The sequence below is a fragment of the Ciconia boyciana genome, chromosome 12 (assembly GCF_034638445.1).
Source record: "Ciconia boyciana chromosome 12, ASM3463844v1, whole genome shotgun sequence".
In the NCBI taxonomy this organism is placed as follows: Eukaryota; Metazoa; Chordata; class Aves; order Ciconiiformes; family Ciconiidae; genus Ciconia; species Ciconia boyciana.
In genome coordinates, this window is record NC_132945.1 from 11187978 (window position 1) to 11209197 (window position 21220).

The following is a 21220-nucleotide window of genomic DNA, read 5'->3' on the forward strand; positions in this document are numbered from 1 at the left end:
AACAGGTTGGGCTGCACCCTGTGCTCCCGCTTTCCCTGGCACCATGCCTTGCCTGGGAACACGGCCAGCAGCCCCACTGCCTCCCAGGGCTCTGGGGCAGCCGCTTGCCAGGGTACCTGGACCCAGGATGCTGCAATGCCCCATCCCCACCGGGCAGGGGGTAGTGTGTCTTGGGAGGTCTGTGCCAACACACTGTGTGCACTCCCACAGGACGCCTAACCTTTGGCCTGGGACAGCCTGGCGCTATGGCAGACCCCCCTGGCTGCTGCCGCCCCTGTGCCACCTGCCTGCTCTGCCTCTACAGCTGCCAGTGGATCACCGCCAAGAAGGAGAAGAGGAAGGGCCTGAGAACCACCAAGGTGATACCATGGGTGATGCCGAGCTGGGGCTGGCCAGCCCCTGCGTGGGAGGCTCAGAGTGTTGGCTAGGGTGGGGAAGGGCTCCGGCTGGGGCACTCAGCCCAGCCATTGGGCTGCTGAGCCTTTGCCACTGGTCCTGCTTCCCAGTGCTGAGCCCCAAGACAGCTGGGGTGCTACCTGGCACCCTCTCTGTCCAGAGACTGCCCTAGCCTGGAGCAGTGAGAAGGTGAGAGGGTGAGCTGTCTGTTCCCGCTGGGTGACAAGAAGGGTAGAGCAGCACGCTCTAGAGCAGCAAGGCTGAGCCGTGGCCATCCCCTGCCCAGCTGAGCATGTGTCTGCGGCAGGGCTCGTGTGTGCCTGGAGAAGAGTGCTGTGCTCCCTGAGGGCTGAGCGTGGCGGGCAGGTCCCGGGGCGCTGAGTGCCTGGCAAGGCACGTGGGAGTCACGGTTCCTGAGCTGGGTGTGGCCCCCACCGATGGGGTGCTGGAAGGGGGTGTCCCTGGCAATTTGTAACCTGGGAGGGGTGAGGCCCTGGGATTCTCTGAGGTCTCCAACTCCCATGGGAGCGGCTGTGCTGCTGCTTGTCCCGTCTTGCCTGGAATGTGTGAGCTGGTCTGGGCTGCCACGTGTCCCATTCAGCACCTGTGGTACCCCTCACCTCCCCGTGTATGCAGGACAGGGGGATGGAGACCCTGAAGCTGGACCTGGCTTTGGCTGGGCAGGCAGGAGCAGTCTGCAGGCTCACTGCTGCAATGGCAGCTCTGAGGCACAGCACCCCTCTCTGCCCAGCCCACAGATCACCCAGCTAGAAGGGAACAGGACCTGGCTCCCTGCCCCTTCCCATGTCCAAATCCCAGCCTGCTCCCAAGGGCTGCTGCATGGGAAAGGAGGCAGTCCTGCCACAGGGGCCGTCCTCCCCAGCCTGGCATGGGCAGCTTTTTAGCTTGTTGAAGGAGATGCTGGTCCATCTTTCCTGTAGCATGGGTCCAGCCAAAAAAGCTCTCCTGGGGAGCTCTGTTCCCTCTCCATGGGGCAGCTCAGTGCCTGGACCCACGAGGCCAGTGCCTGCTGTGACGCCCTGTGCACCCTGCTGCAGGCTGGGTGCTCACCAGGGGTCTCAGCAACCTGGCCAGGGGCTAGGTGCCCTGCAGGTGTATCATAGCTGTCATCTCTGGCTTTCAGTGTGACTGCAGCTGGTTCCTTTTCCTCTTCTGTGTCTTCCTCTTCACACTGGTGTGGGTCTACTTCGCCATCGTCATCCTCAATGATTTCCACAACTTCAATGAGTGAGTAGGATCCCACATCCAGCCTTGCTCCCCATGTAACCCCTGCCCCTCTGACAGTCTCCTTTGTTGGCAGGTTCATCTTCAGGCAGAGGAAGTTGTGGCTAGACTGGTCCCTGGTCCTGCTCATAGCTACGGCCATGCTGATCACCTACTCAGCTGTGCTGCTGGTGAGCCCCACTGATCCTGCCTGGGCTAGTGGGGGCAGGGAGCTGTACTGAGCACAGACTGTCTGCCATGCCCTGTGCAGAGCAAGGTGGAGCCTGCTGGTGGCCTGCTGGAGCTGTGTTAGCCTGAGCATGGCCAGAGACCCTGCCTGTGTCAGTGGGCCAGAGCTCCTGTGGCTGAGTCCTGTGCCCTCAGAGTGCTGAGGTGTGGGGTACAACCCAGCTGTGACATCTCCTTGTTCTTCTCACAGGTCCTTGCTTTGTGCTTGCAGCTCTGCGGCCAGCCCTTGAAGCTACACTGGCTGCACAAGGTGAGAGACTGGGGGTGCAGGGAGATCATGCCTGCTCTGGCTGCCCTTGCACCTTGGGAAGCTGTGACCAGCCTACTGGGACTGCATATGGCTGCTGTAACCCCACTGAGTGGCTGAATGTCCCTGCTGAGCTGGGCTGCAGCTGTTAGTCCCCCAGCCACACATCTCTCAGATGGGAATATTCCCCTTGCTCAAAGCGTGGGGTACAGAGCTCAGCTGTAAACCCAGATGGGGGAATCGGGGTCTCAGGACTTGCAGGGGCTCAGGAGGAAAGGATGAGGAGGACTCTGCCAGCCCTTCCAGGGCAGAGACCAGCTGGCCTGCAGGATGCTGTGTGCTCCCCTAACTGCCCTGTGCCCTGCCCCACAGACCCTGCTGATCTTAACTGCCTTGGTGGTGGCTGCAGCCTTCACAGGGCTGGGAATAAAGTGGGCGGAGGAGTGGAGAAGTGCACGTATCTCCCTGCAGGTGAGTCACCTCAATACCAGAGACTCCCCCGCTGTACCCAGGATGTGGCCTGTGGGGATGAGCTGAAGGGTGGTAACTGGAGCCCCAAGCATGGCTGTGTGCCATGGGGGTTAACTCCCTGCCCTTGACTTCTGCTGCCTGGCCAGGCAAGGTGCTCCTCCTGCTCTTGCAGTCCTGCCTGGAGCAGCTGCAGTCAGGGTGATGAACGGTGGAGTTGAGGAGTCTGTTCAGTCCCCCCAGGAACCTGTCCTTCCCTCCCTGGCACTGTGGTTCTTCCAGCGGTGCTGGCTGCAGTGGCAGATCCCTGGCATTGGAGCATGTGGATTTTGGGGATGGGGCTGCTGGTGCTGGCTGACATCATGCCTTTGCCTCCCCAGGCAACAGGTCCCTTCCTGCACATTGGAATCGTAGGGGGAATGACATTCCTTGCCTGGCCCCTGGCCAGCTTCATCTACCGCACCCGCAACACAGGTAATCCCCCTCCAAGGTCTCCACCCCGCCCCTTGGCTGGTGCTTTGCTTCCTACCACCCAACTGAGTGGCAGGGGTGGCAGAGTGGTGCACAGAGAGCATCGGTGCAGTGGGAGCAGGTCCCCAGGACTTAGTCTGGTAGTAACGCCTCCTCTTGGTTGCTGCTTCTCATGCCCAGCCCTTGGTGCAGCTTCAGCCTTTGCAGCTGAAGGAGGGCTATGGATGGCAGACTGAGTCCTGCAGAAGTGCTGGGTTGGGGTGCAAGGACATGTAGTAGGCCAAGAATAAATCTGCAGTGTTTCTGAGGCTGGGGATGCAATGCCTGACCTAAGGCAACCATAAGTTAATGCCACGTGAAGCAGCCTTGGCTTATTACTAACGGCCTGCAAAATACTTCCTCTGTACCTCACTCATCTGTCTTCTCTGTCTCTACCTGCAGGTCTCAAGGTATTTCTGCTGCTTGTGTACTGCGCAGTGATGATCGCACTGTATCTGGCTCCTCTGGGAATCACCTCCCCTTGCATCATGGAGGGGAACCAGCTGCCTCCCAAGCCAGCCCTGGTTGGCCACCGAGGAGCCCCCATGGTGAGCGACCAGCACCGGCAGCGTTCTGGCACAGTGGTCAGGGTGGATGGGGCAGGCTGGTCTGCCAGCAAAAGCTAGGCCGTGCCTGGCCATGGGGCATGGGCATCAGACCCTTGCTGCTGCAGGCCTGGACGAGCTCTAGCCAGCCCAGTAGAGAGGGGTCCCCACACCAGCCAGGGCAGCACAGGGCTGGAGGATGGGTGAGCACAGAATAAGGAGGGTAGGCACAGCAGCCACAGGGCAGAGCTGCTTGCTGAGTGCTGCTGGACCAGGAACAGGCAACTCTCAGCAGAAAGCCTGGCTGTGTATTGTGGGCTGGGAAGCAGGGACTAGGCAGGCTCCGGCTGTCTGCACCCAGCCCTTTTCCGTCCCCCACCCTACCAGGGTCACCCCGGTCTCATTGTGGTTGCTGTAGAACTCAGCCATGCTGCTGGGTGCAGCCAGGCAGGGTGAGTGCCTGCCTCCTGCCCCTTCCGGCCTGTGCCTCTGCACTAACACTGTTCCTTTTCCAGCTGGCCCCTGAAAACACCCTCATGTCGCTGCGCAAGGCGGTGGACTGTGGTGTGCAAGTCTTTGAGACAGACGTCATGGTGAGGTAAAGGGGCAAGCAGGGACTCGGAGGAAGGGGCCTGTATATCCTGGGATGTCACCTTCCATGTGGGGTGTTCTGGAACACACCTGGAGGACTGATATAGCCTGCATTTGGAGGCAGCCCTGTTCAAAGGGCTCTGCCATTCCCACCTTCCCAGTATGGGACTGGCTCCAGCTTGGTGTCCTAACGATCTGGGAAAGGTGCTGGGTTTCTGTCTTCCCCACGCAGGTTGCTTTCCAGGGCATTAGGAGGGAGGCACCATCAGGGGAGGGGCACTGCTTGGAAAACAGACCCTGATTCTAGTTCATCTCATGCAGTCCTACTATGGGGACAGCTGTTGCAGTGAGCAAGGAACTACTTGGTTCCTGGCTTGGTCTCTAGGTGCTCTGTGCTTTCCAGACACTCACCTTTTTGCGTAGATGACCACAAGTAGGCATAAGCGTAGGGATTACCCTAGCAGGGTGGCTGGGATGGGGCAGAAATGCCAGGGCAGGGACAGGGGACAAACAGCTTGCAACACAGAGCTTCCCTCTCTGCTCCTTTGCCAGTGCTGACGGGGTCCCATTCCTCATGCATGACGAGGAACTCACCAGGACCACCAACGTGCAGGCTGTGTTCCCTGAGAGGGCTGCCCTGAACAGCACCGCCTTCAACTGGACAGACCTCCAGCAGCTGGATGCTGGCAGCTGGTTCCTGGAGGTCAGGATGCCCCTGGGGTGGCTGGTCAGGGATGGGTGCATTTGTGAGTGAAGCACGAGCCCTGCCCTGGGGAAGGTTCCCTCTGCAGCACTGGTCCTGGCAGACACCTGGACAGGGTGCAGAAGCACTTCCACACTTGCATGAATCCCTTGGGTGCGGTTACACCCCAAGCTGGGGTATGTTCTGGCTCCTCAGCTGAGTCACGGAGGAGGCTGGTTTGAGGGGAGATGTCTCATGCGTTTGCTCTGAGCTGCATAGCCTGCCTGGGCTTGGAGGCAGCTGTGGCAAGGCTCTACCCAAAAGGTGACTAACCAACTGTTGAGCTGCTCTGAATGGCCACAGGTGTTGGGGCTGCTTGAACTGTGCTGTTAGTGGGGAGAAGGGTAGAGGTGCCCCGTGGATGTGCAGGGGAAGGACCCCTGTGCCTGCCTGCACTGGAGAGCATGTGGAGAGGCCAGTGTAGGAAACTGAGAGCCAGAGAGAGGCACCAGTTTGGGAGGTGGAAGCTTACGGGGGTCTGCCTATGATGACTAACTCTCTCTCACCGTCGCAGCGGAGGCCATTTCCCACTGTGCAGAGTCTTTCTGCTGATGATCGCGACCAGGTGACTAAACAGAGGATCCCATCCCTGGAAGAGGTGCTAAAGGCAGCCAAGCAGAGCAATATCTCCATCATGTTTGACCTCCGGCCTGAGAACCACAGTGACTATCAGAGCTTCGTCAATGCCACCCTGGAAGTGATCTTACAGTCAGGCATCCCACTACAGCAGGTGAGCTGGCCACCACCCCAGCACTGACGGGCCCTGCTGTCACACCCCTGCTGTGGTGGGAGCTGCCCTGCCAACCCCACCGAGCATCCCTGCCACCCCATACACCAAATACCCATATGTGATCCCTGCTGGGCAACCCTGTCCAGGTGTGGGGTTCTCTAGCTGGGAGAAGTTGCCAATAATTAGGAGTTAATGCCTACAGCTTCAGACCCCTCCACATACTCTGATTCCCTAGCACTGGCCACCCTGGTGTGTGAACAGTGACTCAGTGTAGGGAGGGGACCAACAGCAAGAGCAGGAAAAAAATGCTTAGGCTTCCCCCTCCCTGTGCTGCGCCACACCTCTTCCTGCAGCTCTTGAACTCTGCTGCAACCTCCTGTGTTGCCTTTGCACTTCTTCCAACCTCTGCCACACAGGACATGTGCTGCCCTGAGGGGATGAATTAGCACCCAAATCGCTTTCCCTTCTTGGCTTTTTGGGAATGCAGAGCAGGAGAGGACACAGCAAAGACTTGTACTGTAGTGTTGATCCAAGGTGCATTGTTGCTGCAGAGTTGGGGCCAAAAGGATGCACTGCTTGAAGCATTCAGGGACCCAGAAAGGACATAACTGCTGCAGCTTTCTTGGGCTGGATCTGCTTTCCCCCCTCAGTGGGGTCTGTTGTCCCAGACAAGAAGTAAGCACAAGCTCTTAGGAGACTGTCCTGGCTGAGATCCTCATGGAGGAGCTGAGCATGGAGAAGGGGGGGGGACAGGAAGCAGCTGTCTGAGCAGGCCATGTGGACCTGCAAGGAAATATCGGAAGAGAGCAAGCTCTCTGGAGCACCTCTCCTCTGCATGTGCTCTCTGGCTCTTGCCTAGGTCCTTTGGCTGCCAGATGCGTTCAGGGAACAGGTCAAACAGCAAGCCCCAGGTGTTCAGCAAGTTTATGGCCGGAAGAGACACCAGAATGAGAAGGAGCCACTGCTGCATGTCAATCTGCGCTACCAGGACATGAGCTCTGAGGAGATCAGGTGAGAGCCCTGAGCCCAGGAGCCTGGGAGCTGTGGGCTGTGGGGCCTGGGCACTGTCCCAGGGGCCAGCAGAGGTGAGGGCCAGCTGACGGTGAGTGCTAGTGCACTGCTGGGAAGGGCAGGGTGTGTGCTACAGCCTTGCAGACAAGCACGCCTTATCAGGCAGGGCTGGTGCAGGGGATGGAACTAGCTGCAGTCCTCCTGCCTTGCCAGCAAGTATGCCCTGGGTCTGGCTCTCCAGACAGTTGCTCCGTGTGGCTGCAAACGCTGGATCGCATCCCAGACATACAGTCCTCTCTGGCTGTACGCTGAGTGTGCCGGCACCCTGCTGTCTGCTGCTCTGAGCACAACTGTCCCTATGCAGGCAGTACCGCCAGGACGACATCTCTGTCAACTTGTATGTGGTGAACCAGCCCTGGCTTTTCTCCGTGCTGTGGTGCTCTGGGGTGAGCTCTGTCACCACCAATGCCTGCCAGGTGCTGAAGGAGATGAAACACCCCATCTGGCTGCTCGTAAGTGACCCCTCCATCCTTCACCCTGCCCCACAGCCCTGTGCCCCAGGCACTTGTGGGTCCCTTTTTGCAGCAGCCCTGGGCAGCCAGCTGCCTGGAGGGTGGCTTTTGCTCAGTGCTGTGCTGGCATGGGAACATGTGACCCTGGAGAAGGGACTGCTAGCACAGCAGGCTGGGCTGTGCCACTAGCACACCATCCCTGGCTGGTGTTCATGGCTTGTCTTGTTGCCTTGCAGCCCAGCAGCACGTACCTCATGATCTGGATTGTTGTAGACTGCACTTCCTTCCTTGCCATCCTCTGGGCCTTCCTCTTGCTGAAGTACGTTTGATCCCTTTCCCCCTTCCGGGGCATGTTTTTTGGGGGAAGCTTTAGTGTGCCCTGGGTGACTGGTACATACCCAAACCCAGTTGTATCTGCTGCCACCCCTCTCTGGACTCACATCCTGGGGGGTCCTTCTCCTGTCTGGCTAAGTGAGACAGCAATGTGTGGAGGCAGCTTTTATCACCAGGCTGCAGCTAAAAATCTGGCCTGACCCTTCCTTGAGCTGCTGGATGCCTTAGTTCACACTTAATAGCTTGCTCTGCACCCCAGGGCTTGGTAGGCTGAGGCTGGGGGACGTTGGCCCTGCTCCTTTACCAGTGCTGCAGGTACTGAGAGCAGATCCCTGTGGGGCCCCACAGTGTCCAGCTGGGAGCTCAGGGGAGGGAAGGGGGAGGCCAGACTGACATGCTAACATCAGTCCTATTCCATCTCCTAGGAAATGCTCCCAGAGAAGATGGCCAGTGGGTGAGTGCGCACAGATGTGAGCTCCCCTCCCTCGGAGCCAGGCTGTGCCTGCAGGACTCTCCCTGGCAGGCAGGCAGCTTTCTCCAGCTGAACATGACAGAGCGGTTTGGGACGGCTGGGGAGGGAAGGGAATCCCAGCCCAGGGAGTTCCTGTCCTGCCCTGAGCAAACAGCCCTGTGGGACAGCACTGGGGAATCCCACATTCCCCAAGTCTCCTCAGACCTGCTTTTCAGGCTGCTCTGCCTGTCACTGCGGAATGGTGGCTGCCTTCAATGACTGTTTTTTCTCTCTGTCTCCCCAGAGTCCGAGACAGACGTGCTGCTCACAAAGATCAACAGCTTGATGCAAGAGTGACCCCTCTGGCCTGCATCAGCCATGGGGAGGGGCAGCCAGAGCCCTGCACAGCTCAAGTGGGGAGCACTCCTCAGGCCAGCTTCGAGGCTCCTTTCCCTCGCAGACTCCTTCCTGAGCTTCCTGTCCCCTGTAGCCTTCCTGGCTCCTTGTGTGGTGTGCAACTGCCCTCAGCTGAAAAGACCTGGAACTGGGTTCCCAGTTCCCACTGGCAGCAAGGCACCGGAGCCTTTGCAGAGGTTTCCTGGGGCTGGCTTGTGCCTGGGGGCTGAGTACTTACCCAGCAGAGCTGGGGCTAAGACCTCTGCCCTGGGGTTTAGACGCTAGTGGAGATTTGAGTTGCTGTTCGGTGCAGGGAAAGGGCAGCCTCTACCTGTCATCAGCAGCTCTGCAGCCAGTGCTGGGGAAACCTTGTTTAAAGGGATGCTGCCCTGGGGGCTGCCCTGCCCCGTGGCTTGAGGAGGTGTGGTGGGGTAGCTTTTCACAAGATGGTGGGGGAGCTGACCTCTTCTCACCCCCATGCTGGACACAAGTCCTGCCCCTGCTGCTGCTGGCTTCATGCTTGCGGGCCAGGGTGCTGGCACCCCATGCAGTAGTTAGTGCCTGCTGCTCTGGGGGGAAAGGGAGCAGGGGCTGGGGGTGGAGGGTGTCATGTCTGGGGCTGGCAGGACCATGGTCGCGCTCCTGCTGCTGCAAGGCTACAGAGGGGAGTGGTGGGACTCAGCGTCGGTCACTTTGCAGCTGGGCCTTGAACTTGGAAAAGGGGGTCGGGTCAGTTTTACTTGTTCCTACCTATTTATGTCAATAAATCAGCGGGAGCGGTAGACGGACCCCGAAGGGGTGAGTTGGGCATAACTGCTTCCTCCCCCTTTCGCGCTCCCCTGCACCCCCCTACCTTTACCCGCAGGTCCCGGCTGCCGGGAACGCTGCCGGCCCCGGGGCAGGCGCAGCCCAGCCGGTACCGGCCCGGGGCAGGCGGGGATCCGCGGCGCGTCCGTGCCATCTAGTGACAGCGCGGGGAAGCGGTGCTGGGGGCCGAGCGGCTCCTTCGGGCCGGGCCCTCCGCAGCGAGGAGGGAGGGGAGGCCGAGCCGGGCGTGCCTGACGGGGTTCCCGGGGCGGGGTGCGCACGCCGAGCCGCCCCGGTAGCCCGGCGGGCTCCGAGCAGCCGCGCCCCGGGGCAGAGCTAGCGGGTGCGCCTGGGTGCGGGCTCGCTCTCGGTGCCGGGGCGGTGCCGGCGGGAGGCGGGCGGGGGGCGGCTCCTCGGCCGGTTCCCGCGGGGCGGGCGGCGGCTCGGCCGCTTGCGGGCTGGCACCGACCGGAGCGGCCGCCGGCCGCGGCGGAGCGATGATCCGCCGGGAAGGTAAGGAGCGCCCTGCCCTGCCCCGCAGCCCCGGGCACCGCGGCCCACCGCGCTCAACAAGTGTCTGCCCTGCCGGTACCGGCACCGGGATTGCACCCGCTGCCCCGCGCTTCTGCCGGGCAGCTCTCGCCCTCCTTCCCTCCCTCTCCCCCAGCCATAGGCCGGGCCGCCCTGCCCGGTGCACCCCCGGGGTTGATACCTGATGACCGGGTGCCCCGGCTTCACACACTCTCTGGGCTGTAGGACATGTCTTTGTGCCACTATGGCTCGGAGTGGGTAGCTATGGGATGCCGTGCTTGCAGCACCCTTGGGTGCTGTGGGGATGGCAGGTATAGGGTTGTGGGCCCTGCGAGGAAGGACCTCCTGTAAGTGGGACTTGCACCTTGAGATATGGTGACATGGGCCCCAGACACCGCGTGCTTTTTCTTGGGTGCTGCAGGAAGGGTGCTCCGGTCTCTCCCGTGTGCTGGGGGCACAGCACCTCCCTGGGTTTGGTGATCCAGTGCCAGCACTCCCCTGCTCCAGCTGGCTGTCACCCGGTGCTGGTCGTGGCCAGCAGTGCAGGGGTAAGCACAGGGTGCATGTTGCTTTTTCTGTGCAGCCTGGACTGGGGTGGGATGTTCGCACCAGGTTCGCAGTCTTTGTGTCCTGATGTGGTGGCCCCAGTTCTCCACCTGCTTCTTTAGCTTCTGCTGATAAGGTCAGGAATGACCAGGTGAAGATGACTCAACCCTGCTTGCGGGATGCTGGACAGTGTCTGAAGCCACTGTCTGATCTTGCAGAAAAGGAAGCCCTTTGTGATAACACAGGGCTGGGATGTCCATAAAGCCCAATAAATCTGGAGCTTTGGGAAGTGCCTGCTTTTCCTGAGCTAGTGTGGAACCCAGCTCTGAACAGGAGCTATTCACGCTTTCCCAAACTCCTTTCTCTGTTCTGCTCCCACAATGAGTCAGTGTGGGCCGGTGACACAGGCAGGACCCCCTTCCCCTTTTGGCCAAGGAGGAGCTGGGAGGGGAGCCAGCCGGGTGAGCTGGGACAGCAGGTGGCACACACCCTAGCAGACACAGGCGCCCTTGTTCGATGACCTGAATTCCCTGCCCAGAGCCCTGGGATGAGCAGGGTCATCCTTTCTGCATGAGTTCCTGGGTTAAAAGATGAGTCCCCAACAGTGGCGGAACAGCTCCCCGCCTCCTCACACAGACGGCCTTTGTCTGCGGGCGGCCTGGGTGACAAAGGGAAATATTCACTGATAGGGCTGGGACGGGCTCAAGGTCCATGGGAGCTCCCCACGCGCCTGAGAGATGGGTCACATCTGGGGCTGGAGCTGGACTGGCAGCTCCAGGCATCTGCCCAGAGAAGCATGGAGGTGTCCTGGCACAGAGAGATCACAGCCCCACTGTTGTAGGCGATCACAGCTATGGTGAGCCGAGCCTTTAACCAGAGCATTGCTTCATGGCAGCCTCCAGCTCCCCTCCTAGCCAGCATTCCTCCTTCCCTGACCCCAAGGCATTATGTTCCTTTCCCACTGTGTCTCCTGCTGACCCAAGGCTCCTTGCTGCGTGGAGCAATTCTTAGGCTTCACCCTGTAGAAACCCAAGTTTTGCCACTCATGTAGCTGAGCTGTTTGCGGTATCTTGTGCTACATGAGTGGGGCTACACTCGGCTTTGCTGCAGCCATCTGGCCCCATGTGGGAGACTGCAGGTCCTGGGGTAGTACTCATAGCCCTGTGCAACTGGGACATGTCCAGCTCCTGAACAGCTTCTTTGCCTGGGAGGTGGCAGAGGTGCTCAGGTTGCCCAGTGCCATGAGCTTTGGAGGTGAGTCAACCTGGGTTTAGTCCCCTATTTTCAGGGTTGAGGAGGGCCAACAAGGAGAACCACCTCCCTTCCAGCCCCTGCCCACCTCTCTGCCATGGCCCCCCTCTGCACCTCACGGCAGGGTTAGCTCTTCCAGGTACGTGTAAGGAGGCTGCTTTTGTGGCTGTCTGACTTCCAGAGCTGGAAGGCAACTTGAGACATTACCCAGGTGAGCCCTTTGCACTGCTTCAAGGCTGCACTCAAGCCTTCCCTGACAATGTCTGTCCATCCTTCAGTGTTAATGCCTTGTTACTCCTGTGTCATCTCTGCAGACACTGAACGGGCAGTGGAAATTCTGACTAGATACCAAAGCACCCTGCGGTCCCCGGAGGAGCAGGAGCTAAAAGCCTCCATTGGAAAAGTCTCGCACATCTTCCAAAGTGAACTCTTCCAGGCTCTGCTGGGTAAGCCCCTGCTGTGCGGTCCCTGGGGCTTTGCGGTCAGTGGGCTTTCGTGGGGGCCTGATCCTGCACAGGTGGCTGGCACTGACCAGGCTGGGTGCATCCTGTGCAAACACATGGGTGCCTGTAACGCCTGGGAGCTGGGCTGTCTTTCCCCTCTAGGGCTTGGGCAGGAGATAGTGGGGGTCGGGGCTGCAGTTGCTGAGTGTTTGCAACGTGAACAGGATTCTTCCCTTGGGTGATTGTGGACGAGGGGTAAACCCTTCTTCATCAGGCCATGCCAGATCCATCCAGCACCCACTAAATGATGCTACAATGCCGTGAGCACCCTCTGCGCAGTGCAGGCGTGGTGTGTGCGCAGCCACCACTGCGTTTCCAGCTCTGCTGCTGTACTAAGGACACTCCGCCATGGGGCCTCCCTCCTCCCTCTGCTTCTCAGCTTCATCACAACCTGCTACTGTTGGGGCATCCTAGCCTTTCTTGCTCTTAGACCCATAAGCGCTTGCGAGTAACACGCTGTGCAAGCAGCTCCATTTCACACAGGAAACAGGCTTGACAGCAAGGCTCATCTTGGGGCTGGGCACCAGAAAATGCCATTTGGAGTGCAGCTTAAAGTTCTCCATGTGGATTTAGACAAACACAGCTGGAGTCTCACCAACCTACGCAGCTTCTCCATGCAAGACGCATGGCTATCTCGCTGAACAAGGTCATTTGAAAATGCACTTTCTTTGCAAAGTATTTTTTTTTAGAAAAACAAAATTCAATGGTTTTGGACTCTGAAATTGCTCGGCTCCATTCCCTGCCACAGCAGACCAGATCCTGGCTGTGCAGGTTCACTTAGGGCACTAATTTTGGAGAAGCTGCCGTGTGCCAAGAGGGGCGCAGGAGCTCCTGCTCAGCTCCTCTCCTTAAGTCCCACTCACTGTGGGCCTCAGAGAAGCGCACGCAGCCCTGGCAGTTTCCATTCCTGGGCCTCCTGAGAGAGAAGTCGAGTTTCCCTGATTGGAAGGAAGGGAAAGCACCCCAGAAGCTCTGCACCCTAGAGGAGGACCTGGGCCCTGGAGTACAGAGCTCCACACGTGGTCTGTGCCTCATTCTTGGTGTGTTTTGACCTAAGGCTGTCTCGGCCCTGGCACTCCCCCTCGCCATTGCTCTCCTCCCTCCGCAGCTCTTGCCTTTTCTTCGCACCTCTGCAGCCAGAGACCCATTTCTGTGCCTGCAGAGCCCTGAGTTGCCAGCAGCTCCTCTGTGCTTCAGGTTATCCATTGAAAATTAAATACAACCATGCGATGAGCAGTGTGTCATCAGCTATTTTCTTCTCTCCTTTCCTTGTTCTTGCTGTTGGACCATTACCTAGAGGCTTTCAGCCCCAGCATGTCCTTGTGCAGGGCTTGCGCTGGGATGTCTGTGCCATCGGCAGCAAAGACATGTGGCAAGGGAGGGCTCCCCGGGGCAGTGGGCCCCCATGCCGAAGAGACCAGCATGCATCTCCTTTCTTGCCTCTTCATTTATACAACCCGCTCTCAAAATTTATACAACCTGCTCTCAACCCAGCCCATGGTTAGCCCCACGCTGGAGGCAGTGGTCCCCAGCAGGGCTGTGATCGCCTTGGCAAACCTGACATGAGCCCAACACCTCTTGCTGCTTTTGTTTGCTCCCCCAGCCCTCCCCAGGGCTGTGTGAAGGCAGTGAAGCTGCCTTCCCAAGCTGCTGTGGGGAGAGCAGCTTTCCCAGTGTTGCGGGGAGAGCATAGCTGGAGAGAGCTACACACAGGCCGAGCTGGCTGCAGTTTGCAACACTGGCACATGGACGCTACACAGACTTCCCAGCTCCCTGCTCTAAGCTGTCTGTCTTGGTGTCCTGTCAATGCTGGCACAAGGGAGTGTCTCTTGATTGCTGGTGACCTTTTCAACTGGTTTAACAGGATATTAGTTCCCTGTGCCAGAGCGAGCTTTCTCTAGATGTGTTTACCTAACTAGGAATTTGGATTAATTACTTCCGCCTCCCCCTGCCCCCCCCCCAGAGCTTGGGTTTGTGAATTCCTCCATCCGTGCATGGACACATGCAATGCTGTGTCCGGCTGCACGCTCGCTGTGCCTGCATACGGCTGGCACACACTGGGGTCATTCAGTGTTCGTGGTCTGGACCCACTGGAGCATGGTGACAGCTCTGGGAAGGTGGTGGAGCATTTCTATTTTGTTTGCTTTTCACCCCCCCTTTTCCCAGTGGGCTGCTGTGTCTCTGTCTGAAGTTTGCTCAGAGTCATGGAGTTGGTTCAGAGTTTATATGAGGGAGGAGGATTTGCAGGAGAGCTGCAGGTACGCCTCACAGCGCAGGGGCTCCCATCTCGCTGCCCCATGCCATGCCAGATGCTTCTGGCTCCAGAGAGGTCTCGGCCTGCAGAAGTCCCTCCTCTTGCAGCCTTTCAGAAACATGGGCCTGCTTTTTTCAGCCCCTGGGGAACATGAATGCAGAGGATGGTACCTCCCTGTCTTCAGATCGCATGCTCCTACAGGTAATGTTCTCCTAAGACATGCATTGGCTGGCTTGAGTTTGAACACCAAAATGCATTATGTCATAGTAGAGTTACCAGAAGCGTCAAACGTCATGGAGCTTTCCAAGTTGGTCCACATGAAAAATTCCAGGGATATGGCTTTCCATATGCTTTTTTTTAAGAATAAGTTGTTTTGTGGACTCCAGTTTGCCCAGCTCCAGGGGACGATCTGCTGGGATTTTCAGATAAAGCCTGTGCGGTGTCCAGGGCTGGATGTATCTGTTGCCGTGATCGTGCCCAGTGTTGCTCTGCACATGCACCATTTTCTGCCAGACTCCTCTGAGCACAACACAGCCCTTTAAATCCTTGTGACCACAGTGCCAAACTCACCTCCCTCTCCCAGGAGCTACCCGTGCCCCGGGCCACACTGACTCTGCCAGGACGGCTCCTGCCCCGGTGGGTGCCGCGGCAGCTGGCTCAGTGCAGTGATGTGGGAGCTGCTCTGCGCTGGAATGCGCTAACCCCTGCTCCACACAAAAGAAATTCCTTGGCGGTGCAGAGGGAAAACAGGCTATGCTGGCTCCCTCCTCCTGGCCCCTCTTTCCCTGCGTCTGAGGCCATAGAGCCAAGCGCGTGACTTGCAGGGAAACAGCCTGGTGAAAGGGTGCTTGAGGAGCCTGGGCTCAGAGATGCTGTGGCTGGGCTGGGGCAATTGTGGCCCTGCCTTCCCTCTGCTCCCCGGAGCCCCTCGAGTTGATGCTTGGCCTCATCTCGTGCTGCCAGGAGGGACGGGGCTCACATGCAGAAGCAGCTCCCTGACCTTTCCTTCCCGGAGCCAGGGCTGAAAGGGGCCGTTGTGCCCTTTGCAGCAGCGAAGCTGGGCAGACAGGGAGGGTTTGCATGTGCTTGGCCACCCCAGCTGCCAGCAGCCCAAAGGGCCCCCAACCCTCCCCTGCAGCTCCTTTTACCCCCAAAAAGCTTCCTCCTGGAGAGCCCTGCTTCTGCGGAGCCATGAGGAGAGGGCAGGCTGTTGCTGACCTGCAGTGCTTCCCTGGGTGCAAAACTCCAGCTGGGAACTCGGCTCGCCAACAGCACTGCTGGGGCTGGCAGTTGCGGCTTAACCAGATGGCTGCAGGAGACAGGGTGGAAAACTGGAGGAATCTGGAGGATTCCCAGCCTTGAGGACTCTTCCTCTTGCAAATTAGCCCATAGCCAAGGATGGAAACTCGTAGCTTGCTTGAAAGCTCCACTGTGATGGCCATAGGTGTGAATCCTCCCTACGGCAGCCGGGCTGCGGCTGGGAGGCTGGTGCTAGGCTGGAGTTTCTGCTTGGGGTAAATCTGCAGTGACGCAGCTGATAACAGTGCATGCATCAGGGAAGAAATGTCATTTTCTGGAAGTGCACGTGCCAGCTGGCACAAGGGCTCTGCATTAGCCCTCGGATGCTGGTGCTAAAGAAATATTTAATGACATTTATTTGATGTATTGACCCCAGGAGGAAATTGTTAGACAAATTCTAATCTCTGTAAATCTTGAGTTACTTTTCCTTATTAGATCCAGAGTGGATTTATACTGTCATCAAACAGAAATTGGGCTGTAAGACAGAACATGCAGCATCATCTTTTGCTACCACAATGTCTTCTTACTGAGGCTTTTCAGGTAGCACTGCTCTTAAAGTGCACAGGCGAGACAGACTTGTGTGCGACTTGTGATGCCCATAAGAAATTAATGAAACCAGCATATATTTAAATTATCTTTAATGCCATATGCACATGTGTCCTAAAGTGTACTCCTGTCATGGCCGTGCCCTTTGCTGCCTGAACCCTGTCCCCCAATCCTGAAACTTCTCTAATCCCTGCTGCCAGCAACGATTCCCTCTCCTGGCAAGCATCTAAAATGGGCTGAGGGTTTCGGAGGTGGAGAGCGGCTGCTTTGAAGGACAAGCTTCTTGCTCCATAGGCGCCTGCCAGCTTGGCTGCCCAAGGCTGTGTTCCTGCAGCAGATGGGTGACAAACAGGGATGCCGGCAGTGGTGCACACCCGCGATGGGGCTGTTCAAATCCTGTTTTCATTTTTGCGAAGTTTCGTGCGTTCCAAGCGTAATCCGTGCAGCCAGGAGCTCCTGCTATCCCGTTACGCAATGACTATTTTTATAACCAGAGGGAGAGATGTTTTTGCATGAAAACAAAGTCCCATTTGTCTGGCTGTGCGATGACTGCTTGCCGTGACCTCATGTCTGATTTAGGAGGGCTTTAGGGGCTGCCAGCAGCACGCTCAGCACTGGGGAGGCTGCAGAGGGGATGCCCCAGGTGTGGTGGGTGGATCTGGGGACTCCCACTCTTCTTGTCATTGCCAGCTGCCCCATTTCTCCCAGAGCACAGGACAGAGCCTGGCAGTGATGCAGCGTGAAGCAGCAGCTCCAAAAGCGGCATCGACGCCAGGCAGTGGCACGGTGCTCTCTGGACTCGGGCAGCCGCATGGCCTGGCCGGGCTCCCCATGGGCACAAAGCCACTCTGCCGGCAGCCGAGATTTATAGCAGCTTCTTCCCTGCGGCTGGAAGGTCACCAGGCAGCCCCTGGGAGCTGGATGATGGGGGTCGATGCTGCTCCCTGTCCCATCTGCAACATGGATGTACTGCTGCAGTGTATGGGCATGTGGTTAAGCACAGGGAGAGGATGGGCACTTGCATCTGAGGGTGTAATCCTGCTTTGTGAAAGCCTCCCTGGGAAATAGCCTCAGACAGGGCTCAGCATTTCCCTGCTTACACTGCCCAGCGCTCACCAGATTTCCTTTGTAAGTCTTTATAAAGTGGACATTTAATACCCTGTGGTGCCTCGGTGTGGCACAGTTTCAGGTGAGAAATTGCACACTGAAGGGCTGGTGCAGCCGCTTCATCCCTGAGCTCCCAGGGACCACCGGAGGAATGGCCACGGCCCCCTTGAGCTGAGACCCACCACTTGCCCTTGGGGTCGCTCGCAGAAGAGGGGCTCACCAGCCTCCTCCGCAGTGGACGCAGGTACAGAAAATGAACTCAGGTTCCTGCTGTGGCTTTCCCTGCTCTGAATGCTTATTTATGCTGCCGTGACTTTTTGGCCTTGCTAGCTCCACCAGGCTTCCTGTTTCCCAGGTGCTTGAAGGGATTTATTACTTTTTTATGCCATTTGCAAGGCGTTTACCAAACTCTGTTGGCTGACCTTTTGGAGCTTTACCTTTAACCTGGCAGCATTTACCATCCTTTCTGGTTTTCTCATTTGGACACAGCTTTAGCTGTTTGGATGAATGTCTTCTCATTTTTAATAGCCTCCCTTCCCCTGTGGTCCAGCCTTGCTTTCCTCCCTTTTGCCTTTACAGTATCCTCCGGCCAGGCGCTGTGCATTTGCTCTGATGTCCCAGTGGGGTCTCTCTAAATAGGCTCAGTGCCTCCCACAAATGTTTTACCCTCTTTGTTACCCCTTTCAGTTTCTTCATAAAAAAGCTTCTCACTTTTTATGTAGTTCCCTTTCTGAAATTAAACACTTCTGCAATGGGTACATTGGCTTTCATTGCTCCTATGGAGGTGCTGGATCTGGAGATGAGCTGGGGGCTGCTGGGGGCCGGCAGCTGCCTGAGTGTGCAGCAGTGGGGGCTTCCTTAGGGAGGAGCGAAGCCTGCTGTAGCCCTGCTGCTCCCTGCAATCCTCCATGTGTGACCAGGAGAGGGTAAAATGCTCCTGGCAGGGGTAGGAGAGGGTCTGGGTTCCCACAGCCCCTCTGGAGCTACACCCAGGCAGCAGCTGCCGTCAGGTCCCGCTGTCATCCCGTAACTGTCTCTGGAGCAGTGAGGGCTGGGACATCCCATTCTCATGCCTCTCTCCAGAGCAACTATGATTTACAGCAGCAGACTCAGGTCCTTGCAGCCCAGAGTGAGGATACCTGGCATCTGCTTGTGGCAGTGCACAGGTAGTATTGTGCCAGGTGGAAAGAGGGAATTTATCGGGGAAGGAGCTGGAGATAACACGGCTGTAGCCATCAGCTTTAGAGATTGTACACTGTGAGCCTGCTGTCCTAGTGCCCTGTGCTCTCTCTGCCTGTCCCTGTGGGAAGGGAGCCCCTCTTGCGGGCCAGGGGTGCTGGGGAGCAGAATGGAGAGGGAAAAGCCTGGCTGCGTCAGGGCAGGCAGGAAGGGGCTACCTGGCACAGAAGGCTTCTCGGAGCAGAAGGGACATGGGACCATGCACGGGGCTGGCACAGCCCGGAGGAGGAGAGTGGGATGGGGTGGGTTTATGATTGATGTTGCTGAGTGCGGTTTGCTCTTAGTCCCTGTGAAGTGTAGGGTCATTGTTCCGTGGAAATGCCCATGCCTTCCACACCCATGGGGCACTGCATGCTAAGCTAGGCACCCCATTGCACCTCTTGCCTTGCAGGGCAGGGCATGGTGGGCAGCGCAGCAAGGGTGGGAAGCCAGCAGAGCCCTGTCCCAGCCCATCACCTCGGTGCCAGCCTCTCACAGAGGGCTCAGCCTTATGATGCTCTGGGGGCAGAGCGGGTGGGCACAGGTGCTGCACCCCATGCAGAACACTGGCATCAGGCTGCCTCCCCGGTCCTGTGGATGTTTCTCGTGCTGTTTTGCAGATATCCATGAATTCTACGATTTCACGCTGCGCTCTGCGCCCCTGCAGCCTCCCAGCCTGGACGCACATCGTGGCACAGCCAGGCAGCAGCATGGGACCAGCAAGTCCAGCTCCGCAGTCACACCCAGAGAGCCCCAAAACCTCCCCGAGGTAAGAGCTGCTCTGGCACGATGCAGTGGGGCCAGACCCTGCACGCTTCTGCAACAAGGGGGAGGCAAGGGGCACGGGAGGCTGCTGTCCACCACAGCCCGGCCAACTCACACCCAGGGTGTTTCCACACCTTCTCTGTCATAGCTTGTCTCATTAATGAGGCAACTTCTCTGGTTCACAAGTGTTAATTGAATTATTCCTAATGCAAATAGCTTCAGCTCCAGCTCTGGTTCCTGCTCTGCTGTTGCAGCTGGATTAGTTGCTCCCATCTGACGCTGTCTCCCACGGAGGCGTTTCAGCTCTCTGATCTAGCTACCTCACGGGCTGCTTTTGATAAGTGAAGTAGGTTGAGTCTTTTAAGTTTCCCTTTTCAGGATTTTATTCCAGCTCTCAGATAACTTCTGTCTCTCTTTTTTGCATTGTCTTTAATTTACAATAGCCTTTTAAAATATCGGCACCAGGTGGGGAGGCAGGAATTGAGCAGTAGGGTCTCAGTTATCTCAAAGGTACCAAGGTAAATAAAATTGCCTCATGCCTTTGCAGGCCCTCTTCCTGTCCCCCTCTCACTGCCTTGTGCCCTGCCAAGGGATGCTGTGGGATCTCCCTGAACTGGGGGTACAGGAACATTTGTGTAGAAATGCAAAAATTCGGGGATTCCTCCTTTCAGTGAAATAATCCTATCAGATAAACACCATATTTCTGCCTCACAGACTGAACTGGCTTCCCATCATTTGGTGTCCCCATCATTGTGGGGAACACCAAATTTGCGTGGCGCATAGGGACGATGGAGCTGAACAATGTCTTGTAAGGAGGAACACTTTAAAGGAGTGTGATGATCAAGAACAGAGGGGACAAAACTGCCCACAATCAGTGCAGGAGATATGTGTCACTGACTCAGGAACCATTTTAGTCCCATTTTTTCTTGACCCCCTTCACATTGACAGTCCCTTTAGTTAAAGGCAAACCTGCAGATCTAGTCTGTGTTTATGAATGAATTTTTAGTGATGTTGTACGATAGGCAGTGGGATCCCGCTTTGGTTTTTTGGGTCTCCTGTAGCCTTGATCCACCCACTGGCAAGCTCTGCTGGCAACAGCCGCTGGTCTCTGCGGCCAGGCCAGTCCATGGGGCCCCAAGGAGATGTGACAGTCAATAAGGACATTTAAAGATCAATGTGGAAACAAGTGGGGAAGCAGCCGTGGGCCTGGCACAGCTGGAGTGAGGGACACTCCTGCTCCCCCTGCATGCAGTGCCCTGCGCGCAGAGGGGGCAAAGCAAAGCAGCAGGTCTCAGGGCTTCCCTGCACCAAACACAGCCCAAGCCGATCAACACCATCAAATCTCTCCTCCTTTCTCCAAAAAATGTGTTTGAGGCGTCTTGTGTTGCTGAAACGTGAAATGCAACAGGGAGCTGCCCCTGTCCAGCAGCAGGACAGCCCCGGAGTCCCCTGCCTGCAAGCCTCCACGGTTGCCTGCAGTGACCCCGCTGCCCACGGGGCCAGTGCCAGGTCATCTGCTGTCACAGATGCTCACTGAAGGCAGTATGAGTGGGAAAGCTGCATGGGGGAAAGCTTGTTTTGGCCCTTCCAGAAGAGGCGGGGGGGGGCCTGGAGGCAGCTGACCAGCCCTACCCGCATGTACCCCCTGTCTCATTTCAGGATCCATCCCAGGACAGTGAGCGAAGGCTTCTCGCAGGGGCTGGGGACAGTGCACCAGGGACGCCGCCGCGGTTGGTGAGGGTGACGGCACGGAGGACGGAGGCACCGGCCAGTGTCTGCAGCCTGGTGCTCGGCTCTCGCAGCGCCCTGCCCCAGGTGAGCCTCCGTTCGCCCCACACCGTGTCCCACCCTGCCAGCCCAGCTGATGGCTGGCACTGAGGGGACAGCACCAGGGCTGTGTGCCCGTAGCACTGCAGGGATGGTGCCGGGGAGGCGTTTTGCTCCCCAGGAGCTGGCAGTGTTTCCTCATGGCTATTCTGGTGATGCTC

The 21220-nt window shown here is 57.8% G+C and overlaps 2 protein-coding genes across 2 annotated transcripts in view; both read left to right on the top strand.

The window, feature by feature from the left end:
- The first annotated feature begins 245 nt into the window (after positions 1-245).
- GDPD2 (glycerophosphodiester phosphodiesterase domain containing 2) lies at positions 246-9119 on the top strand. The gene is made up of 15 exons (XM_072877060.1): positions 246-359; positions 1541-1644; positions 1718-1811; positions 2060-2119; positions 2489-2587; positions 2965-3058; positions 3497-3642; positions 4155-4237; positions 4783-4933; positions 5487-5702; positions 6562-6713; positions 7078-7225; positions 7462-7544; positions 7984-8012; positions 8314-9119. Exons 1-15 carry the CDS (start codon positions 246-248, stop codon positions 8364-8366), a joined length of 1626 nt encoding a protein of 541 aa, XP_072733161.1. The 3' UTR covers positions 8367-9119.
- A 423-nt stretch (positions 9120-9542) lies between these two features.
- The window catches only part of DLG3 (discs large MAGUK scaffold protein 3), an 80675-nt gene continuing 68997 nt past the window's right edge, over positions 9543-21220 (top strand). Inside the window, exons 1-4 of the mRNA XM_072876591.1 lie at positions 9543-9725; positions 11855-11986; positions 19088-19236; positions 20892-21047. Coding sequence (XP_072732692.1) covers positions 9710-9725; positions 11855-11986; positions 19088-19236; positions 20892-21047 — 453 coding nt within the window. The 5' untranslated portion in view covers positions 9543-9709. The remainder of the gene's footprint in view (positions 9726-11854; positions 11987-19087; positions 19237-20891; positions 21048-21220) is intronic.

Bases quoted from the DNA above. Each gene is read 5' to 3' on its own strand.
- GDPD2 (XM_072877060.1), top strand. From the start codon at position 246: ATGGCAGACCCCCCTGGCTGCTGCCGCCCCTGTGCCACCTGCCTGCTC. The intron at 3,643-4,154 runs GTGAGCGACCAG...TTCCTTTTCCAG, and splicing joins GCCACCGAGGAGCCCCCATG to CTGGCCCCTGAAAACACCCT. The intron at 4,238-4,782 runs GTAAAGGGGCAA...CTCCTTTGCCAG, and splicing joins GAGACAGACGTCATGGTGAG to TGCTGACGGGGTCCCATTCC.